The 21,569-nt window shown below is 49.2% G+C and overlaps 4 protein-coding genes across 16 annotated transcripts in view; 1 reads left to right on the forward strand and 3 right to left on the reverse strand.

The window, feature by feature from the left end:
* The window catches only part of UBAP2 (ubiquitin associated protein 2), an 82,224-nt gene that overhangs the window by 45,811 nt on the left and 14,844 nt on the right, over positions 1-21,569 (forward strand). For 10 of the 13 annotated variants that reach the window (XM_030005112.2, XM_030005123.2, XM_030005114.2 and 7 more), the window contains 6 exons: positions 750-789; positions 3,477-3,660; positions 6,221-6,287; positions 7,621-7,816; positions 9,031-9,122; positions 10,013-10,063. In XM_030005112.2, the coding sequence (XP_029860972.1) occupies positions 750-789; positions 3,477-3,660; positions 6,221-6,287; positions 7,621-7,816; positions 9,031-9,122; positions 10,013-10,063 (630 nt within the window). The remainder of the gene's footprint in view (positions 1-749; positions 790-3,476; positions 3,661-6,220; positions 6,288-7,620; positions 7,817-9,030; positions 9,123-10,012; positions 10,064-21,569) is intronic. The other 3 variants (XM_030005115.2, XM_030005117.2, XM_030005121.2) reach the window with 1 other exon arrangement.
* LOC115337096 (interferon-like) lies at positions 13,532-14,581 on the reverse strand. Its single transcript, XM_030005128.1, has one exon. The coding sequence runs from the start codon at positions 14,375-14,377 to the stop codon at positions 13,802-13,804; it is 576 nt and encodes a 191-aa protein (XP_029860988.1). The 5' UTR covers positions 14,378-14,581; the 3' UTR covers positions 13,532-13,801.
* On the reverse strand, positions 16,642-17,779 carry LOC115337094 (interferon-like). The gene has a single exon (XM_030005126.2). The coding sequence runs from the start codon at positions 17,485-17,487 to the stop codon at positions 16,912-16,914; it is 576 nt and encodes a 191-aa protein (XP_029860986.1). The 5' UTR covers positions 17,488-17,779; the 3' UTR covers positions 16,642-16,911.
* Positions 19,760-21,250, reverse strand: LOC115337097 (interferon-like). The gene has a single exon (XM_030005129.2). It carries the CDS (start codon positions 20,603-20,605, stop codon positions 20,030-20,032), a length of 576 nt encoding a protein of 191 aa, XP_029860989.1. The 5' UTR covers positions 20,606-21,250; the 3' UTR covers positions 19,760-20,029.

Below are 21,569 nucleotides of genomic sequence, written 5' to 3' on the forward strand. Positions count from 1 at the left end.
TTCTGTTGAATATAGACACCAGTGGGAATTAATTTCATGTTTTATTTTAAAAAGCATAGGGAGAGGTCTAATCTGGGACAGAGAGGATCTCTCTTGGGAGATTCAAAAGCACCTACTCTCTTTGTGTATGGAATGTAGGTTTGTTTTAAGAGAACTTAATTTATTAAATGTTTAAGGAACTTGTGAGAGTTTGTAAGTTTGTTTACTTCTGGCCTTTGTTATGTAATGGCTCAGTCACACTTGTCTTCTGCACTAGCTCGTATGTACTGGTGAGGATCAAGCGTAACTATCCACTTCTGTACTCCAGCGTTATCCAAAAAACAACTGGTGCTTCTCAAGTCTTATCTTTCAATGGAAAAAAATTGGCGTCTCTGTGTAACTTGGATAGTTAAAATTGTGAGTTGCATTAGATCAAAAGCACAACCATTTCCTATATGTTAATGAAATTCTTTCTTTCATATTGGTGTGAACCTGAAGTTTATGTTATATACAGTACATGGGAAGGTCTCCGGCTGATGGGTGTAGTATGGGCAGTGTATGGGATTCTGTATGTTCAGGACACCTTGCACTTGAGACAACTATTATGTGGTTTTGTTAAAGGCAGTAAAAAAGTTAATTTTCTGCCTTTTTGTCTTTCAATTTAGAATGAATGTAGAATTTTGCATGAAGCATGTTTGATGTGTGATTCAGTCTGAAAACTTAATATGCCTCAAAGATGATTTATTCATTCAGTTCTCCTTTGTTTACAGAATGGGCACAGTGGAGTTAGAACACAGGCAACTCTTGACAGTAAGTTTACAAAGCTTGGCTGTGCACAGGACTTTCTGATCTTTCCTTACTACTTGCTGTGTGCACAACTGTTCCAGTGACATCTGGTTTAAGGTTTTGTATTGTTCTCCCTGACTAATTTTTGGCTGATCCTTTTCGAGTTTATTTTGTACTCGCATAGGATACACTGCTTGTTTCTTGCCTAAAACTGAAGTATGAAAGCAGTCCTACTAAATATACAAACCTAAGCAGTCTTAGAATTAGAGAAGCAGGTTTGTTGCTGCTTTTCCTTTTGAATTTACCTGCAAAAAATTATTTAATATAAAATTAGAATAAAATATAAGATTAAAAATTAATATAAAATTGCTTGGAATTCTTCCAGTTCTCAGTTGGGAAGCTGTGAGGAGTACTTAGCTGTAATGAAACAAAGTCACATTGTTTGAATGCACCTCTCACTGGGTTTAGTGTTACTTATGCCCTGTTACAAGCCTGTGGGGAATAAGGGTAACTAACATGCTCCCTCTGCTGGGTAACTTGCTGCCTTGCGGTGGAGTAACAGTAACAGTACTTGGTCTGATACAGCTGTTACTGTTACCTTCATCTTGGTCTGTTTCTAACGTGGTGTTTTACTTGTAGCACCCCTACAGCTCTTTTCCTGCAGTTAAAATAATTATAGTATTCGCTATTCTGACCTTTATGTGCTGCTCTGTGGAAGTTTGCAAGGGCAGCAGTATGAATTAACATCTTTTGGAATTCTAACACTTCAATTTTAGGTCTATTCTCCTCTTAAACATCTCTTCAGGTACGTCATTAGTGGGGCAGCCTTTTTTTTTTTTTAATACTTCTGAGTAAAAAGAAGTAGAGTATTCAGACCTGTAAACAGTGTTTTGCTAGTGCCAAGTTTAATTTAAATGAGCAGGAGGAGCATATATGCCCAAGAGTTACCACTTAAAAGATTGTTATATATAAAGACAACTTTTCAAGTGGAAAACTTTCTTACTCTCATGTACAGAATTAATAAACAGTTTATGAAATTCACTACAGGACTTGTCTTCTTGCTATGGAAAACAAAGATCTGAGAATTTGTAGTATTTTTGTAGTTATTCTGTAATGGCTTTATTAGTCCTTTTTTCTACGCCAGTTCTCTTTTGAGAACACTTTTGGGTTTTTTCTGTATCTCAAGCTGTCCTGGTTTTGGCTGGGATAGAGTTAATTTTCTTCCTAGTAGCTGGTATAATGTTATGTTTTGGATTCATCATATGTATTTCATGCATCCAAACGATTTTGAAATTCTCATATGCTTCTTAAACCCTTAGTTCAAAGCATGACTGATGTGTTGTAATTCTGACCATCCTACTTGTCTCCTGGTTTTCTATGTCTTGCACATTGTGTTCAGGCATCTTGTAAGGGGTTTAATGAAGATAGTGCCTCTGTCCCTTGTATTGAGGACATCTACCTTCTACTTCCAGAAGGGAACCCTGCTTTAAATGTATTGAGAGTTGTAAATGTTATTTACTTATTTTTATATGAATCTTGCCAGGGGGTATCAGGTGATACAGTTGCCACCTTCTTAACTATGTTTCTGTTTGTCACTTGAATTTCCTTCTCTGTTGTCAGTTACCCTCAAACTTATTGCCAAGGCCAAGACCACTTGATTTCTGTTTGCATAGCACCCAATCCAGCAACCTGACTTGGGTCATTTAGGGAGGAAACCAAACCATTAATGTGAACAAACTGTGATGTGTAACTTCGAAGTGTATATCTGACTTTTGTTTGGTGACCATTCTAAAACTGTCTTCACATGCATTGCAAATTAGTGATGAGCCACTGGGTAGTGGTCTCTGGTGTGGTATAGAAGCATGGCCCAGCAGAAGGCAGGGCTCAACTCTCTGAGTTTTATTGGTGGGTGAGTGCCTCTAATTCTTTATATTATCTTTGCAGGACAAGAATTAAGTGTAGAAACATATGGGAATTACGTTGGGCAGTAAAGTTGTTCAGTGTCTTTTTTTAGTATAGTGATCCTTTGGAAAGGGACATCTGTGGTAAACAAGTTTTACTCTGTGTAGCCTGAAAAGTAATATTAAAGCTAAACACTTTTTGTTATGTAGATCAAATAAAGTCAGTCAATATTTGACAAGTCTTTAGCCATTCAAAATACGTAATGCTGTGCTCAGTTGTGGCCTTTTATTGTAGCTGCTTTTACTTTACTGCATTACATGTTTGAGTAGTCCAAACTGATAAGTTGTCTGTGCCCTTGTACTCCAGCGATCTCAGTCTTGATCATCAGAGGTGCTGTGTAGGTTGGAGTGAAGAAGCAGAGCTGTAGGTAAAAGCAGATTTGTACGGTGCCTTGAAAAGCACAACTGTTAGCAGAACCAAATGCAAGGAATTTTAAATTGAGTATTGACTTGTGAGCAAAAGCTAGTGGTCCAGACAGTGGGAGGTGAAGTGCAGAAGACTCTATTTTACTACATGTGTAGCAGTGAAAATTATAAATCTATTGAAGTGAAGAGCTTAAAGGGAAAAAATGATAGTTCTGTTGCTGTTTGAATTTTCCTTAATAGTCAGATTGCTTGATATTGTTACTGGTTCTTCACGGTCAGATTTTTGTAAACCAAGGGGAGAATACTACTGTATTCCTGAATCCAGGCTGGGATGTCAGGTGTGCTGGAATTTGTCTTTGAATGCCTCTTTTTAACTTGTTGCAGCTATTTCATCAGTTCCAGCGCCTAAGGCAGAGCCTTCTCCCTCACTACCTTCTGCTGGTTCTCTGCCTAGTGTGGTATCCACCGCTGCTTCGCTTCTGCCTTCAGCAACGCAGCACGTGGCAACGTTGCCCAGCTTGCCTCAGTCCAGTGATTTGGCCAGCAGCTCACTTTCCCAGTTAAGCAGGTACAGTAGGGGTTGCGATAAACTGAAAGGAGTTCAATTTTGGGGAAAGGGCAAATGTGAGGGTGATTGTGTGTGGGGTCTGTCAAACACTAGCGTCCCCTTTTCTGACAGTAACTAGAATTAGGAGAAAGATTCAGAAGAGAACAGGATGTTTCTAGTTGCAAAGTATGAGCTCTGGGCTGCCTCTTAATGATAGAGCAGCTGTTGCCCTCAAGTTTTTGTGGTATATAAACAGCTTTGTATTTCAAGGGGCTCTTGCTTCAGTCATGCCAGCTAAATTAGCTAAATTGATTCCTCCAGTTTTTTTTTTTCTACTATGTCCACAGTGCCTACTGTTTGTTTAGTGTTGTATGTTTGAAACCATTCCCTAACAGTTTACTTCCTGGCTAATTTTGAAATATTGTAGTTTCATTTATATTGGTATTTCTTAAAATTAAAACCCAGAAATAGTTCTACAAGGAAAGTGTATGTTTTTTCTTTTACTAGGAGACTTTCTAAGAGTCTTCCTTAAGACACTTTGAAATATCAGATTGGTGTTCCTGGAAGTGCATTCAGCACAGCTTAACTCATTTGCACTATTTGATTTTTCTCAGTGCCTGTTACTTGAGCTTCATCCTCAGGCAGGTGATGCCCTGAGACTGTACTGGTTATGTTTTAATACTGACCCTTGTACTGTATTTGTTAATGTAAGAAACTAATTTGTTGGGATATCAGGGTTTTTTTAACCTGTTTCACAGCTAGGACGTGGTTGATTCTCTTTTAATACACTAGTGGTTTTTGTTGAATAAAATGCTAAATACGTCAAATAACGAGAAGCATTCCATTTGCATTAGAAACATCATCTCCCCACATTTGTTTGTTGGAAAGCTGTGTACATTGGTAGAAATTTTACTTGGAGGGTTGGTGCTGTTGGACAGATACCAAGTGCCATGAAAAGACAATGCCTGAATTCCGAGCATGTCTGATGTTGTTGTGCTGGTGGCTCTTGTCTGTGTCTCTACCATAGGTCAGATGGTGAATTAAGGCTTATTAGAAGAGCTGAGGAGAGTGGGCAAGGGAGTGATTTAGAACCGTATGTTGGACTGAACTATTTCTTTCCTTGCTTCCTGAAGTGGTGTCATTGTAATTCCTGCAGATGGGGAACAGTTTTAAAGAATCAAAGTAAAATTAGGCTGTGAAACTGCCATGATTTATTCTGGTCTCACACCTCAAAGAGCTGCCAGAAGTGTTTGCCCTTAAATTAGGCCATACAATTTAGCCCACCGCTTTGCTATGAAAACTGCTGTAATTTCTTGTGACTATTTCCATAGGGAATACTAAAATATTTGTTATGGTTAGGATCTCTCTTACTTCTGATTTCACGTGAGGAGGGGCTTTTTAAGCACCAAACCATACATGTTTTTTATGGCTTGGTTTTGTTTGTTCAGTGTTCATTCTGTTTATTTTGTACTGTACTGTAAGTTATGTTCTTGACCTCAAATGTAAGGTATAACTTTCATCAGTGCAAATGTTTGAAGAAGCAGTTTCAGTCCCCTTTCAGGGAGACATGTAAAGATCTTTGGATTACGGATGGGTGTGGGTGCTCTTGTTCCTGCCAAAAGTTGACAGGCCTGGTCAGCTAGGGGAAAAAGGTGGTGCTAAAGCAGAGTTGCTTCCTAAAATTAAGTTATCTGCAGATGTTTTTCAGCAGGGGGTTCTTTATTTTCATTCTTTACAATGTACGTATAAAACTGAACTGATAGTTCTGATTCATCTTTTCAAATAGGAAATGGCTTTTGGTGGACTGTGGTGGTACGAACTGGCCTTGATTAAATTGCTAGATTCTGTAGTAGTATGGCTAATTTTGGGGCTTTCACAGATGCTTTTCGTTTGCTGGGGTTTTTCTGAGCCCTGTCTTTTGAGAATGTGTTGGGGCTTTTGGCAGAGTTATGGGGCAAATACCATGCAGTTCTAATTCATTGAACTAATGTTATGCAGGTTAAAACGTGAGAAATACCATAGCAAGTCAAACCGAAGTACTGCCTAACCTAATTAATGCCATTGCTCCGTGGCAGGCAGCAGCAGTTGCTCAGGGAAAGAATGAGAAACAAAGCACGTGTTGTGTGAACCTTCTTCTGGTTTTGGACTTCATGTGTCTTGGAGTCATTGCTACGTAATTCTTGAAGCAACTATTGCTTTTCTAAAAATATAGTAAATCGATAATTACAAATAAGTGGTGTTTTAGATGCTTCTTGTTAGTTAAAATTGTCTCTGTACTTCGTTTTTTTTCATTAAAAGGTAGTAGGATATTAGTTAAAGAAAAAATTGTCTGTAGGGGTGTGTGTATATATCTACACATATATATGTGTGTGTATATACACACACCCCTACAGGCATTTTTTCCTTTAATATCCTACTCTGTGTGTGTATGTATATACACACACCTACAATTTTTATTCTTCAACTAATATCCTAATACCTATTCTGTGTGTATATATATGTGTATATATACATACATGTACATACTTAAAATAGTTCTAGGAAAAATTAATTTTATTATTTCTTTGCAATTTCTTTCTAGCTCCCTTTCTAGTCATCAGAGCAGCCTCTCCCCTGCCTCAGTGTTGTCTTCAAGCACATCACATGCAGTAAGTCCTGTTTGCATTTCAACAGCTGTTTGGCATATAGTCAGTTTATCTGATGATTAAGACCCTCTCTTAATGTTCGTTGTGTCCCAGTACACAAAGAACTGAAATGAGCCTTATCTCAGGGAAGAACGACTGCCAGCCCTCTTGTGGTAAAAAAAGTCTTTACCACTTGTGATTTGTACTAGATCAGGAATAGCTATTACAGAGACTTGCCAATCACACAACTGCAGAGGAAACTTCTGTGCCAGCAAGGGGGGGTGAAATAAAGAAAGAGTTTTTTGTAACAAATATATTAAAAAAAATTTAAAAATCTTTGGAAGTGGCTGTCTGAAACTGCTCCAAAATGTGGACTGTTAGCAGTCTCCACTGGAGAGGTTAGCTGGCAAAATGCAGGTGATGGAATGATACATGTCATGAGAAATGCCTTATGACAGATGATTTTAGAGTTTACCATATGGCATTGTTGTCATCTATGTATTTAATGCATTTGCGATAACAAGGCAAATGGTAGTGAACACAGTGCTCTAGATGAGGTTTCACAAACAAAAATCAGAGAGACACTGCCTTGTTCTGTGATGGGGTACTTCTGTACAATCCCAGATGGGGTGTGCAGATAGGTTACCGCTTTTCTTTATGCCTGTATTTTGGTTTGTAATGCTCCATCCCTACTGAATATGTAACTTAAAAATTCACACTTATCCAAATGTCCTTCTTTTCTTGTCAGAGTTGTTTTGGCTTCTGTGTGTTGATGACACTGTTTTGCAAGTGTGATTGGCTTACAGCTAAGGCACTGTATTGTGCTGGATTCAATCCAGGAACTCCTTTATCCTCATGTGTTCCTGTAATACATCTGGTCTGTGTTTGAGTTTACCACATGGACTCTGTTGTGGGGCACTACAGTTTTAACTTTTTAAATTCCACAAGTGCATTGAGGAAATCATGAGAGCAGTGTCCTGTATTTTGAAAACAAATACTGTCTTTTGGAAGAATATAGGAGTTTAAGAAGTACTACCTTGAAGGAGTATACAAGCAAAGAGCAAGTAATAATGCAATGGATTGACATTTGAGTTACTGTGGTATAATTTTGTGATGATATAGCAGTTTGAATTTAACTCATGTAATAATTTTCATTGAATACTTAAAATTCACAAGCATGCAACTTAGTTGCTTGCTTGGTATATAGGTAATGCATATCTTTTGCATGTGCTGCTCTTACTTAAAAGACTGTAGTTGGGGTTTTTTTGTTTTGTTTTGTTTTGTTTTGTTTTTCCCAAGCATCTTCCACGGTGGTTTATTTGCTCTGTGATCCTCATTCTTTTTGTCTCCTTTCTAGCACACTAGTGTTGAGAACACAACTTCGCTCCAGCCCTCAACAACCTTTTCAACTGCTTCAACCTCAGCCACTAGCACCACCTCTTCAGTTGTCAGCATGGCAAGCAGTATGAACACTACAAACAGCCTTGGCCTGAGCGTTACCAGTGTGTCTATACCAGCTGCTACCACACGGGCAGCTCCCTTAGTGTCTTCAGGTTTGCAATATTAACATGACGTGGGTAGACAGAGGACTTCAGTCAGCAGGGCTGTCAGTTGAGCATCTCACCAGCCATAACTATGCTAAGAAATCCACACTCTTGACTAGCATTTTCAGCATGCTTTATTTGCTGTCTTACACAAAACCAGGCAACTTTATTATATATTTGAAATATTTGTTAGGGTGTTATGTGGCATTTATATAAGATAACCCATCCCCAGAGAGCTTTATAAATAGACAATAGGGCAGTTCAGACTGTGGAAGATTTGGGCTAGGAGGTTTGCTCAGTTTTTATTCCAGGTTGTGATCAGCTCTTGGCTATGAGTTCACATTAGCTTTAATTTCAGTATTCTCTGTGGCTTGAATTCATTTGGCAGTATCAAAATACACTGCAGTGTCCTCATTACCATATGCCACATCCCTACTGCCACATCTACAGAAAGCAAAAAAGTGTCTGATGTCTGGGTCATTCCACAGCAAAAGAGAAGGTGGGGAGGCTTCTTGCACTGAAGTGAAAGTAATGCTGAATTCTCTTTTGCTTCTCTAATCAACCTGAACTGCTAAAAGGAAATCCTATGGAGGGAAGTGAATGATTTAAACAGAAGGATTTCTCATTCCCATATCTTGTAAATTAAGTGTCTGATGACTGACCAAAGTGCATTTTTTTTACTCTTCTGCTTCCTAGCACTGCTTCATGGAGGCAACTGAAGCTGTTTCAATCTTACTCTCTTTCCTATTCTCAGCTGCAGTAAGTCACCTACAAAAAGTATGCTGGCAACATTTAGTGCTTTCCAGTCTATTGCTGGTGGTAAGGGGGAATGTGTTGACAGAGCAGAAAATGAAAGGAGGGAATTTGCTTTCTTAGATTGAGAACAGCGCCTAAATTTTACCTTCAGGAGAGGACTGAGGAAAGGAGAAGTTTCGGTAATTCTTGTAATCCTCTTGGACAAAGTAAATGGCAAAATCAAACTGTTCTCTGATGGGACTCTTTTCAGTCTTAAGTAGCCTGTGCATTCCCTTCCTTGAGGCATGGTTAAACTCTTCAGGCTCTTTTGAGCATATTCATCAACCAGCACAAAATTCTTCTGTGTAGTTCTGCTCTTTACGAGCTATGACAGTGCAGCTGTCAGGGCTTGTGAGCTATCTTGTCTGGATGCTGAAGCCTTTTGTTTTCTAAAGGCTTGTTAAAGTGTCTGTATTTTTATTCTACAGGCAAAGCTCCCCCAAACCTGCCCCAAGGTGTACCGCCCTTGTTGCATAACCAGTATATTGTGGGACCTGGAGGACTTCTGCCTGCCTACCCAGTAAGCAATTTAATTGTTCCTGTCCTCAATTGCTTAACCCTTGGTGCAAGTGGGCCCACCAGACCTGCTGCTGTCTATGCCAGGGCATTTCTGTTGGCACACGTTGCACTAGAATTCTTGTTCCAAATGCTGAAGAATATATGAAATATATTCAGTGGGGGTTTACTGTTGGTAGTAAACTCTAGAGCTGTTAGTACAGACTTATGTGGCTGCTGTTGAAGCTAAACATGCATGTTGCTATGGTTTTCGTCATATCAGGTTTTAGGGCCTTTGAGTAAAATTAGACTCATTCAGGTTTGTGTTACTGGAATAGATTTACTATGGTAATGGTTGAAATGTGCCATGTGTCCTGTCTGTCATACTTTGAAAGATTGCACATAGCTTTTTGATGTCTGACCAGGATCAACACATTTTGGTTATCTGTTTTTTTGCATCAGAAACTTTATTCTAATCACCTTTCTATATCACACTGAATGCAAGGGGATACCATAGGTTACTTTGTGGTCTAGTCATCAAATCTTAAATCCTGTTATTCTCAGAAGTAATGATTGCAGCAAAGAAGGCTGTTGCTGTTACTCCCAAATCTGAATGCCCTGTAGATTTTTCACAAGTTGATGAATGATGCATCTGTGAAAACAGTATTGAAGATGGGACAGTCAAACTCTCCTCAGAGGACTACTGTCACTGAGAAACAACATCAGAGTGACAAGCCATTTTAAGCTTAGCATTACTAGCCTTTAAATGCTACAGTGCACCATGATGGCACAGTGCGATGTATAGCTGTACACCTTTAAAATAGACTAGGCCTAGGTCAAACTGTTTAAATCCCCAAGTGGGTCAGTGTCAGAGAAGAGTGTTACAATGATGTTGTATTTTTATCTGTCTTTAAGCAGATTTATGGTTATGATGATCTCCAGATGCTTCAATCCAGGCTGCCAATGGTAAGTAAATGGCTTTGTTTATTTAATTTTAAAAAAGTTATCTTCAGTGTTGATCATTTGTGCAATGCAAATTCATTCGTTTAATGGTGATTAACAGCTTATCCTTATGTTTTATGTTCTGTTTTTTTAAATATCCACAAACGGTTTTTCTAGGTGGTGTAAATTGATATAGAGCAAGTATTGCATCGTGCATTGTTCCATCTGCAAATTTCTGTAAATAGAAGCAAGTGTGCTCTGTGCTTCTGAGTGGGGAAATTTTCAATTGTTGTAGCAACAGTATGACATTTTGTCAAATGTAGTTGAAACCTGAATGTGAATGTTTTCTTTTACTAAGAGGTAGGGTTGAACAGCAAGTACACAAATTGGTAGCCAGTAGGTGCATCTGACAGGTTTTGGAGGTGCTCGTAGGTGCAGATCTTTGCGTATCCATCATGGCAACAAATGCAGGTGAGCTGCCGGAGGGAGAGTATACAAAGTTTTATTCCTTATCTGGATCCAGCATGTAAATGATGTGTGAGAGATGCTGAGCTCCCAGACAGATTCACAAAAAGCTTCAGCCAAGATTGCAGAAAGGTAAAGAATACAGTTTTCAGAAAACTAGGATGAGGATTTTGAAGGGATAGTTTGATAGTATGTAACAGGGAAGTCACAGGATTAAATGATTCAGTGTATCTGTAGGGGAAGAAATTGAGCAATGAGCAGTGAACTGGAAAAGAAGTATCAATGAATGAATGCCATAATTAAAGGTCCAAGTCAGTACCAGGTCTTCCATGTGGAGTTTGGGGACAGCCAGAGGCAGAGAGTCAAAGGTGAGTACAGGGATGTCCCAGAAAAAACCCTGTCCAGCTGCACATCCTGAATTAAAAATATGAAGTTGAGTGCATTAATGAAGATTTTAGCTACCGATGAAGGCATGATCCTTGGAAGAACCGTCAACTGAAATGAATACAATTATTTTCAGACCAGCAAAATGACAAAATATTTGTAGTTCTGGGGCTAGGAGAGACATGATGTGGTGGGTTGACCCTGGCTGGATGCCAGGTGCCCACCAAGCCCCTCTATGACTCCTCAGCGGGACAGGGGAGAGGAAAATAAAGAAAGGCTTGTGGGTGAAGGTAAGGACAGGGAGAGATTGCTCACCAGTTACCGTCAAGGGCAAAACAGACTCGACCTGGGAAAATTAGTTTAATCTATTAACAATCAAATCAGAGCAGGATAATGAGAAATAAACCCAAATCTTAAATAAACCTTCCCCCCCCCCCCCCCCCCCCCCCGCCCCTTCTTCCCAGGCTCAATTTCACTCCTGCTTTTCTCCACCTCCTCCCTGCCAGTGGCACAGAGGGATGGGGAATGGGGCTTGTGGTCAGTTCATCATGTGTTGTCTCTGCTGCTCCTTCCTCCTCATGATCTTCCCCTGCTCCAGCTTGGGGTTCCTTCCACAAACCTCCAAAGTGACTCCTTCCCACGGGCTGCAGTTCTTCATGAACTGCTCCAGCATGGGTCCCTTCCACACGGTGCCGTCCTTCATGAGCAGACTGCCCTAGGGTGGGTCCCCCGCGGGATCACAAGTCCTGCTAAAAAACCTACTCCAGCGTGGGCTCATCTCTTCATGGATCCACAGGTCCTGCCAGGAGCCTGCTCCAGCGCAGGCTTCCCATGGGATTACAGCCTCCTTCGGGCACCCACCTGCTCCGGCATAGGGTCCTCCATGGGCTGCAGGTGGATATCTGGTCCACCGTGGACCTCTGTGGACTGTGGGGGGACAGCCTGCCTCACCATGGTCTTCACCACGGGCTGCAGGGGAATCTACTACAATGCTTAAAGCACCTCGTCCGCCTCCTTCTTCACTGACCTTGGTGTCTGCAGGGTTGTTTCTCTTACGTGTTCTCACTCCTCTCTCCAGCTGCAGTTTCTGTACTGCAGCAACTTTTTTTTCCCCTCCTTAATATATTATCACAGAGGCACTACCACTATGACTAATTGGCTTGGCCCAGGACAGCAGCAGGTCTGTCTTGGAACCAGTCAGTGATGGCTCTGTCGGACACAGGGAAACTTTCTAGCAGCTTCTTACAAAAGCCACGCCTGTAGCCGCCCTACTACCAAAACCTTGCCACGCAAACCCAGTATATATTGTTAGAGTAGCTGGAGGCAAAATGTTTTCTAGGAGAACAGTTTGACTTTTATCAGACTGTGCTTCCCATGTGTTCACTCAATTTTTTTGTTGTTCTCTTGGCAGGGATGCTTTTTTCCATGTAGCTCTACCACAGGTAGATGCAGAGGCTAGACCAGAACATGTCTCTAGCTGGGGAGGTTTGCCACTGAAGGGCCAGCAGCTGAGACTTATTAACGTTATTTACATGTGGTAACAGCAAACAGAGAAAAAAATCAGGGGGAAATACTTAGTCTACAATTAATAGAGTAAAAAACACGGAGAAAACAATTTCTTAAAAAATCCATTAACCTCAAGAGAAAGGATGAACAAGAGAAAATGTCACTATTCATACCTTCTCTATACAGCCCTACACCGGTTGGTGCTGCAAGGTGTGTTCAAGCAGCGCAACGAGAGGGTTTGTCGTGGCGAATGCCTGAAGCGTCGAGAGTGGCCGCGCTCGGCCTGATCGAAGCGATGATGTCTGCCGTGCGTCTCCTGCGTAGAATCATGGAATGGTTTGGGTGGGGAGGTGCCTTGAAGGGCCATCTGGTCGAAGCCCCCAGCAGTGAGCAGGGCCATCTTCGACTAGATGAGGTTGCTCGGAGCCCCGTCCAAGCGGACCGTGACTGTTTGCAGGGATGGGGCATCTACCACCTGTGTGGGCAAGCCGTTGCAGCGTGGCAGCGCCCCGAGGGTAGGACCTGCCTTCCTTGTATCTAGTCTGCATCTAGCCTCTTTTAGCGTAGAACCCTTGCGCCTTGCCGTACCGCTAGAGGCCCCGTGAAAAAGTCTGTCCCCATCTTTCTGCTGCGCCCCCTTGAAGTAACTGAAAGGCCGCAGCGAGGTCTCGGCGGAGCCTTCTCTTCTGCAGCTGGCTGGAGAAGCCCAACTCTCTCAGCCTGTCCTCACAGGAGAGGTGTTGCATCCCTCTGATGATGTTTGTGGCCCTCCTCTGGACGCGGCCCAAGAGGTCCGCCCGCGTCTTCCCTGTAGCGAGGACTCCGGACCCCTGCTGCTGAGTGGGTCTAAAGCGGGGTGGAAGGCGGAGAACGTTGAGGAGACAAGGGCCCAAGAGGTGACTGTGATGCCGACGGCTAGCCCCTGGCAGAGTTTTTCGGAAGAGGTTGAGGAAGGCGCCTCCTCGGGGAGGTGCCAAAGCGAAGAGTGGTTCGCGGGATGTGTGCAGAGCCCTGTTTGGAGCAGGGCCTGGAGTAGGTGTTGAGTGGAGGCGGCTTCCCCCCAGGCCAGGCCAGGCCAGGCCAGGCCAGGCCAGGCCAGCGGCTCGTTTCCTGTGCTTCTGAGACAAGAGGCACGGGCAAGCTTTTTGCAACAGGTCTTTATTTTTCTGTCGAATAAATAGGTGAATAAATAGCTAGATAAAAACGATTGTGAAAATAAATAGAACGAGGTCTCTAAAGAGAGGAGCCGTCAGCGGAGGCTGAGGGTGCCGGGCGGTTCTTGCGTCGGCTCTTGCCGTCGGTCAGGGGAGGCGGGAGGACAGAGGCGGGGATGGGGCTGAATGGATGGTGCAGAAGCGGTGGTGGCGGCGGGGCGTGGGGCCGTGGGGGTTGGTGGGGGTCGCTGGGCTAACTGGGGACGGTGCGGGTGAGGTTGTGGAGGTGTTGGAAGCAGACGCGAGCTTCGAGGCGGACGTGGTCCCAGGCGCAGGCGCTGTGGTTGTGGGTGTGGAGGAAGTCGTGGATGTGGCGGAAGTATTTGTTGACGTTGAGCAGCAGGTTGCGGGGCCCTCGGCCTTGGAGGAGCATGCCGTTGGCTGGCAGGCATTGCTGGAGCTGGTGGATGTGGTGCTGGAGGTTGTTGAGGAGGTGGTGTCGTGCCTGTGCGTCCCAGTGTTGGGGGGCGCTGGGGCTGCTGAGGGTGGCGAAGAGGTGCTGGAGGATGCGGAGGGCGGTGGCGGCGGCTTGCTGTGGGTGGTTGGTGTGGAGGAGGGTGTCGGGGAAGAAGGGCGCCTGCTGGTGGTGGCAGGGCTGTGGCGGGCTGGGAGCCATGGCCTGGAGGAGCTGGAGGCTGTCCCAGGGGAAGGTGGCGTCGCGGGGACGCAGGTGGTGGCAGGCGAGGGCGGTGGCGAGAGCCGGCAGGAGGAGCAGGAGCGCCGGGGCGCGGTGCGGCCGGCGGGGCTGTGGGGTTGCGGGCGCAGCCATGGTGGGGCTGTGGGTGCTGCGTGGGTGGTGCTGGGCAGGAGGCTGGTGGTTGGTGGTGGTGGTGGTGCGGGCGGGCGCTGTGCTTGGGGTGCTGCCGGGTGGCCGGCTTTATGTGGTGCCGCGGCTTTGCCTTCCTCGCTTTCCGATTGCGGCGAGTTTCCGGCTGTGGTTTTCGGTTTTGGCTGGTGGCTGCGGTGGTCTCGGGGAAGTGCGTTGGTGGGGTGGCCGCGCGCGGGGAGGGCGGTGGCGGTGCTTTGCTGGTGGTGTGTTGGGGGGAGGTTGGCTGCAGTGGTTGAGTGGGGGATGCGAAAGCGCTGGGGCAGAGCCCTTGGGGGCAGCTGTGCCGGGGAGGTGTGTTAGGGTTTCCGTGTGTCCTGCGGGGCGAGCTGTGGTGCCTCTTTTCTGCAGCTGAAGTTTCCCTTCCTGGCCGAGCGTCTTTTCCGCCTGTAATGCCCTGGTGCTGGTTGTGGTCTGTTTTCCTTTCACTTGTGGCTCGCCTTTGCGTTCGTCTCAGCTGGTCTTTCTTTTCTTTTCGCGTTGGGAAGGCTTGTGAAGTGATGTCACTTGGCAGGGCCTGGGGAGTCCCCTCGTGGAGCGAGGGCCTGGGGGTGGCGTCGGCGTGCGAGGGGGTGGCTCTGGGTGTAGGCGCGTGAGCTTTGGATGTGTTTGTGGCTGGGGCTGCCCCCGCTCCTGTGTTTGAAGGTGGTGAGAATGGGGAAGAAAGGCAGGAGGAAAGGCTTGAGGAAGAAGGAAGGGGAAGAAGGGGAGAGTTTTGCTCCTGCTCTTGCTGCTGCGTCGGGCCGCTGGCTGTGGTGCCGTGCGTGCGCCCCCGCAGCAGGAGTCTTGCTGTGTTTTCTGTGCCTCCTCGCCAGAGGTGGCTGGAGAGCAAAGAGGAGAACGTGCCCCGCGAGCGAAGGGTCTTGCGTTAGGGATGGCCTGCGCCCCTAGAGGAGGGGTGTCCGAGAGTCCCCTGGAGGGGGAGCTGAGCCAGCTGCTCTGGTTGTAGCTCTGTGGTGGGGGGGAGGAGGAGGTGGAGGTTGCACTCGCTGAGGTTTTCGGGTCCCTTCCAGCAGCGAGGATCGTGCTCTGCTGGTGCGAGAGAGGCTGCCCCGTGTTTTCTGGAAGCTTTTGGAAGAGGGGAAGTGCGTGCGGGTGGTGGTGGCGGCGGGCTGGGAGCCATGGTCTTGTCAGGCAACGTTGTGTTGGTGGGTGCTGTGCTGGGGGTGCTGGCACGCGCACGACGATTTGGCGTACCTAGGTGCCGTCACCGCAGGAGGTAGGGGGGTGGTGGTGGTGGTCCGTGGCCGGACCTTGCCCGTGTTGCCCTAGAGCGGTTGGTGCTGCAAGGTGTGTTCAAGCAGCGCAACGAGAGGGTTTGTCGTGGCGAATGCCTGAAGCGTCGAGAGTGGCCGCGCTCGGCCTAATCGAAGCGATGATGTCTGCCGTGCGTCTCCTGCGTAGAATCATGGAATGGTTTGGGTGGGGAGGTGCCTTGAAGGGCCATCTGGTCGAAGCCCCCAGCAGTGAGCAGGGCCATCTTCGACTAGATGAGGTTGCTCGGAGCCCCGTCCAAGCGGACCGTGACTGTTTGCAGGGATGGGGCATCTACCACCTGTGTGGGCAAGCCGTTGCAGCGTGGCAGCGCCCCGAGGGTAGGACCTGCCTTCCTTGTATCTAGTCTGCATCTAGCCTCTTTTAGCGTAGAACCCTTGCGCCTTGCCGTACCGCTAGAGGCCCCGTGAAAAAGTCTGTCCCCATCTTTCTGCTGCGCCCCCTTGAAGTAACTGAAAGGCCGCAGCGAGGTCTCGGCGGAGCCTTCTCTTCTGCAGCTGGCTGGAGAAGCCCAACTCTCTCAGCCTGTCCTCACAGGAGAGGTGTTGCATCCCTCTGATGATGTTTGTGGCCCTCCTCTGGACGCGGCCCAAGAGGTCCGCCCGCGTCTTCCCTGTAGCGAGGACTCCGGACCCCTGCTGCTGAGTGGGTCTAAAGCGGGGTGGAAGGCGGAGAACGTTGAGGAGACAAGGGCCCAAGAGGTGACTGTGATGCCGACGGCTAGCCCCTGGCAGAGTTTTTCGGAAGAGGTTGAGGAAGGCGCCTCCTCGGGGAGGTGCCAAAGCGAAGAGTGGTTCGCGGGATGTGTGCAGAGCCCTGTTTGGAGCAGGGCCTGGAGTAGGTGTTGAGTGGAGGCGGCTTCCCCCCAGGCCAGGCCAGGCCAGGCCAGGCCAGCGGCTCGTTTCCTGTGCTTCTGAGACAAGAGGCACGGGCAAGCTTTTTGCAACAGGTCTTTATTTTTCTGTCGAATAAATAGGTGAATAAATAGCTAGATAAAAACGATTGTGAAAATAAATAGAACGAGGTCTCTAAAGAGAGGAGCCGTCAGCGGAGGCTGAGGGTGCCGGGCGGTTCTTGCGTCGGCTCTTGCCGTCGGTCAGGGGAGGCGGGAGGACAGAGGCGGGGATGGGGCTGAATGGATGGTGCAGAAGCGGTGGTGGCGGCGGGGCGTGGGGCCGTGGGGGTTGGTGGGGGTCGCTGGGCTAACTGGGGACGGTGCGGGTGAGGTTGTGGAGGTGTTGGAAGCAGACGCGAGCTTCGAGGCGGACGTGGTCCCAGGCGCAGGCGCTGTGGTTGTGGGTGTGGAGGAAGTCGTGGATGTGGCGGAAGTATTTGTTGACGTTGAGCAGCAGGTTGCGGGGCCCTCGGCCTTGGAGGAGCATGCCGTTGGCTGGCAGGCATTGCTGGAGCTGGTGGATGTGGTGCTGGAGGTTGTTGAGGAGGTGGTGTCGTGCCTGTGCGTCCCAGTGTTGGGGGGCGCTGGGGCTGCTGAGGGTGGCGAAGAGGTGCTGGAGGATGCGGAGGGCGGTGGCGGCGGCTTGCTGTGGGTGGTTGGTGTGGAGGAGGGTGTCGGGGAAGAAGGGCGCCTGCTGGTGGTGGCAGGGCTGTGGCGGGCTGGGAGCCATGGCCTGGAGGAGCTGGAGGCTGTCCCAGGGGAAGGTGGCGTCGCGGGGACGCAGGTGGTGGCAGGCGAGGGCGGTGGCGAGAGCCGGCAGGAGGAGCAGGAGCGCCGGGGCGCGGTGCGGCCGGCGGGGCTGTGGGGTTGCGGGCGCAGCCATGGTGGGGCTGTGGGTGCTGCGTGGGTGGTGGTGGGCAGGAGGCTGGTCAGGCTTGGTGGTGGTGGTGGTGCGGGCGGGCGCTGTGCTTGGGGTGCTGCCGGGTGGCCGGCTTTATGTGGTGCCGCGGCTTTGCCTTCCTCGCTTTCCGATTGCGGCGAGTTTCCGGCTGTGGTTTTCGGTTTTGGCTGGTGGCTGCGGTGGTCTCGGGGAAGTGCGTTGGTGGGGTGGCCGCGCGCGGGGAGGGCGGTGGCGGTGCTTTGCTGGTGGTGTGTTGGGGGGAGGTTGGCTGCAGTGGTTGAGTGGGGGATGCGAAAGCGCTGGGGCAGAGCCCTTGGGGGCAGCTGTGCCGGGGAGGTGTGTTAGGGTTTCCGTGTGTCCTGCGGGGCGAGCTGTGGTGCCTCTTTTCTGCAGCTGAAGTTTCCCTTCCTGGCCGAGCGTCTTTTCCGCCTGTAATGCCCTGGTGCTGGTTGTGGTCTGTTTTCCTTTCACTTGTGGCTCGCCTTTGCGTTCGTCTCAGCTGGTCTTTCTTTTCTTTTCGCGTTGGGAAGGCTTGTGAAGTGATGTCACTTGGCAGGGCCTGGGGAGTCCCCTCGTGGAGCGAGGGCCTGGGGGTGGCGTCGGCGTGCGAGGAGGTGGCTCTGGGTGTAGGCGCGTGAGCTTTGGATGTGTTTGTGGCTGGGGCTGCCCCCGCTCCTGTGTTTGAAGGTGGTGAGAATGGGGAAGAAAGGCAGGAGGAAAGGCTTGAGGAAGAAGGAAGGGGAAGAAGGGGAGAGTTTTGCTCCTGCTCTTGCTGCTGCGTCGGGCCGCTGGCTGTGGTGCCGTGCGTGCGCCCCCGCAGCAGGAGTCTTGCTGTGTTTTCTGTGCCTCCTCGCCAGAGGTGGCTGGAGAGCAAAGAGGAGAACGTGCCCCGCGAGCGAAGGGTCTTGCGTTAGGGATGGCCTGCGCCCCTAGAGGAGGGGTGTCCGAGAGTCCCCTGGAGGGGGAGCTGAGCCAGCTGCTCTGGTTGTAGCTCTGTGGTGGGGGGGAGGAGGAGGTGGAGGTTGCACTCGCTGAGGTTTTCGGGTCCCTTCCAGCAGCGAGGATCGTGCTCTGCTGGTGCGAGAGAGGCTGCCCCGTGTTTTCTGGAAGCTTTTGGAAGAGGGGAAGTGCGTGCGGGTGGTGGTGGCGGCGGGCTGGGAGCCATGGTCTTGTCAGGCAACGTTGTGTTGGTGGGTGCTGTGCTGGGGGTGCTGGCACGCGCACGACGATTTGGCGTACCTAGGTGCCGTCACCGCAGGAGGTAGGGGGGTGGTGGTGGTGGTCCGTGGCCGGACCTTGCCCGTGTTGCCCTAGAGCGGTTGGTGCTGCAAGGTGTGTTCAAGCAGCGCAACGAGAGGGTTTGTCGTGGCGAATGCCTGAAGCGTCGAGAGTGGCCGCGCTCGGCCTAATCGAAGCGATGATGTCTGCCGTGCGTCTCCTGCGTAGAATCATGGAATGGTTTGGGTGGGGAGGTGCCTTGAAGGGCCATCTGGTCGAAGCCCCCAGCAGTGAGCAGGGCCATCTTCGACTAGATGAGGTTGCTCGGAGCCCCGTCCAAGCGGACCGTGACTGTTTGCAGGGATGGGGCATCTACCACCTGTGTGGGCAAGCCGTTGCAGCGTGGCAGCGCCCCGAGGGTAGGACCTGCCTTCCTTGTATCTAGTCTGCATCTAGCCTCTTTTAGCGTAGAACCCTTGCGCCTTGCCGTACCGCTAGAGGCCCCGTGAAAAAGTCTGTCCCCATCTTTCTGCTGCGCCCCCTTGAAGTAACTGAAAGGCCGCAGCGAGGTCTCGGCGGAGCCTTCTCTTCTGCAGCTGGCTGGAGAAGCCCAACTCTCTCAGCCTGTCCTCACAGGAGAGGTGTTGCATCCCTCTGATGATGTTTGTGGCCCTCCTCTGGACGCGGCCCAAGAGGTCCGCCCGCGTCTTCCCTGTAGCGAGGACTCCGGACCCCTGCTGCTGAGTGGGTCTAAAGCGGGGTGGAAGGCGGAGAACGTTGAGGAGACAAGGGCCCAAGAGGTGACTGTGATGCCGACGGCTAGCCCCTGGCAGAGTTTTTCGGAAGAGGTTGAGGAAGGCGCCTCCTCGGGGAGGTGCCAAAGCGAAGAGTGGTTCGCGGGATGTGTGCAGAGCCCTGTTTGGAGCAGGGCCTGGAGTAGGTGTTGAGTGGAGGCGGCTTCCCCCCAGGCCAGGCCAGGCCAGGCCAGGCCAGGCCAGCGGCTCGTTTCCTGTGCTTCTGAGACAAGAGGCACGGGCAAGCTTTTTGCAACAGGTCTTTATTTTTCTGTCGAATAAATAGGTGAATAAATAGCTAGATAAAAACGATTGTGAAAATAAATAGAACGAGGTCTCTAAAGAGAGGAGCCGTCAGCGGAGGCTGAGGGTGCCGGGCGGTTCTTGCGTCGGCTCTTGCCGTCGGTCAGGGGAGGCGGGAGGACAGAGGCGGGGATGGGGCTGAATGGATGGTGCAGAAGCGGTGGTGGCGGCGGGGCGTGGGGCCGTGGGGGTTGGTGGGGGTCGCTGGGCTAACTGGGGACGGTGCGGGTGAGGTTGTGGAGGTGTTGGAAGCAGACGCGAGCTTCGAGGCGGACGTGGTCCCAGGCGCAGGCGCTGTGGTTGTGGGTGTGGAGGAAGTCGTGGATGTGGCGGAAGTATTTGTTGACGTTGAGCAGCAGGTTGCGGGGCCCTCGGCCTTGGAGGAGCATGCCGTTGGCTGGCAGGCATTGCTGGAGCTGGTGGATGTGGTGCTGGAGGTTGTTGAGGAGGTGGTGTCGTGCCTGTGCGTCCCAGTGTTGGGGGGCGCTGGGGCTGCTGAGGGTGGCGAAGAGGTGCTGGAGGATGCGGAGGGCGGTGGCGGCGGCTTGCTGTGGGTGGTTGGTGTGGAGGAGGGTGTCGGGGAAGAAGGGCGCCTGCTGGTGGTGGCAGGGCTGTGGCGGGCTGGGAGCCATGGCCTGGAGGAGCTGGAGGCTGTCCCAGGGGAAGGTGGCGTCGCGGGGACGCAGGTGGTGGCAGGCGAGGGCGGTGGCGAGAGCCGGCAGGAGGAGCAGGAGCGCCGGGGCGCGGTGCGGCCGGCGGGGCTGTGGGGTTGCGGGCGCAGCCATGGTGGGGCTGTGGGTGCTGCGTGGGTGGTGCTGGGCAGGAGGCTTGGTGGTTGGTGGTGGTGGTGGTGCGGGCGGGCGCTGTGCTTGGGGTGCTGCCGGGTGGCCGGCTTTATGCGGTGCCGCGGCTTTGCCTTCCTCGCTTTCCGATTGCGGCGAGTTTCCGGCTGTGGTTTTCGGTTTTGGCTGGTGGCTGCGGTGGTCTCGGGGAAGTGCGTTGGTGGGGTGGCCGCGCGCGGGGAGGGCGGTGGCGGTGCTTTGCTGGTGGTGTGTTGGGGGGAGGTTGGCTGCAGTGGTTGAGTGGCGGATTCGAAAGCTCTGGGTATCGACATGTGGGGCAGTTGTGCTGCTGATGTGGGTTTTTTTGTGGTTTCTCCTTTTCCTTCCAGGCTATCTCTCTTGCTTGTTGTTTTTCACTGAATTTCCTTTACTAGCAATGTCTCTTTTCCTGATGTATTACCCTGGTATTGTTTGTGGGTTTCTTGGTTTCGGTATGTTTGTCATCCTTGTTGTCGTATGAATACATCATGTCTCTTTACATTTTGGGGAGATTTGTAAAACGATGTATTTGTCAGGAATCTCAGGACCTCTGTAAGCCCAAATGTCCTTTGAGGATGTGGCTTTTTGGCTAAGGACTTGAGCATTCAATTTTTATTGATGAAGCTTCCATAATCTCTCTGTTTCCCTCTCCTCAGTTTGAACCTCTTTGTGATGGGGGATTAGAATTCTTTTCTAAGTTGTTACTTATTGAACAATGAAAGAGTTGCAGCCAGAAATTTTTTTATGTAGGGTGTTTTTTGCTATTTTTGCTAGTTGTGTAATTTTTCGCAACCACTGTGTGTTTGTGCTGTGCAGAGGAAAAAGTCCTCTAGGAACAATTCCATTTTTCCATTTTTAAGTGTTTGCATGGTGAAATCCTTTTGTTACGTGTTATGCCCTCATAGTACTGAAACTTCTCAGTGTTTCT

The sequence above is a fragment of the Aquila chrysaetos genome, chromosome Z (genome assembly GCF_900496995.4).
Source record: "Aquila chrysaetos chrysaetos chromosome Z, bAquChr1.4, whole genome shotgun sequence".
In the NCBI taxonomy this organism is placed as follows: Eukaryota; Metazoa; Chordata; class Aves; order Accipitriformes; family Accipitridae; genus Aquila; species Aquila chrysaetos.

Coding starts and splice junctions, on each gene's coding strand:
- LOC115337096 (XM_030005128.1), bottom strand. CDS start 14,377: ATGGCTGCGCCCGCAACCCCACAGCCCCGCCGGCCGCACCGCGCCCCG.
- LOC115337094 (XM_030005126.2), bottom strand. CDS start 17,487: ATGGCTGCGCCCGCAACCCCACAGCCCCGCCGGCCGCACCGCGCCCCG.
- LOC115337097 (XM_030005129.2), bottom strand. CDS start 20,605: ATGGCTGCGCCCGCAACCCCACAGCCCCGCCGGCCGCACCGCGCCCCG.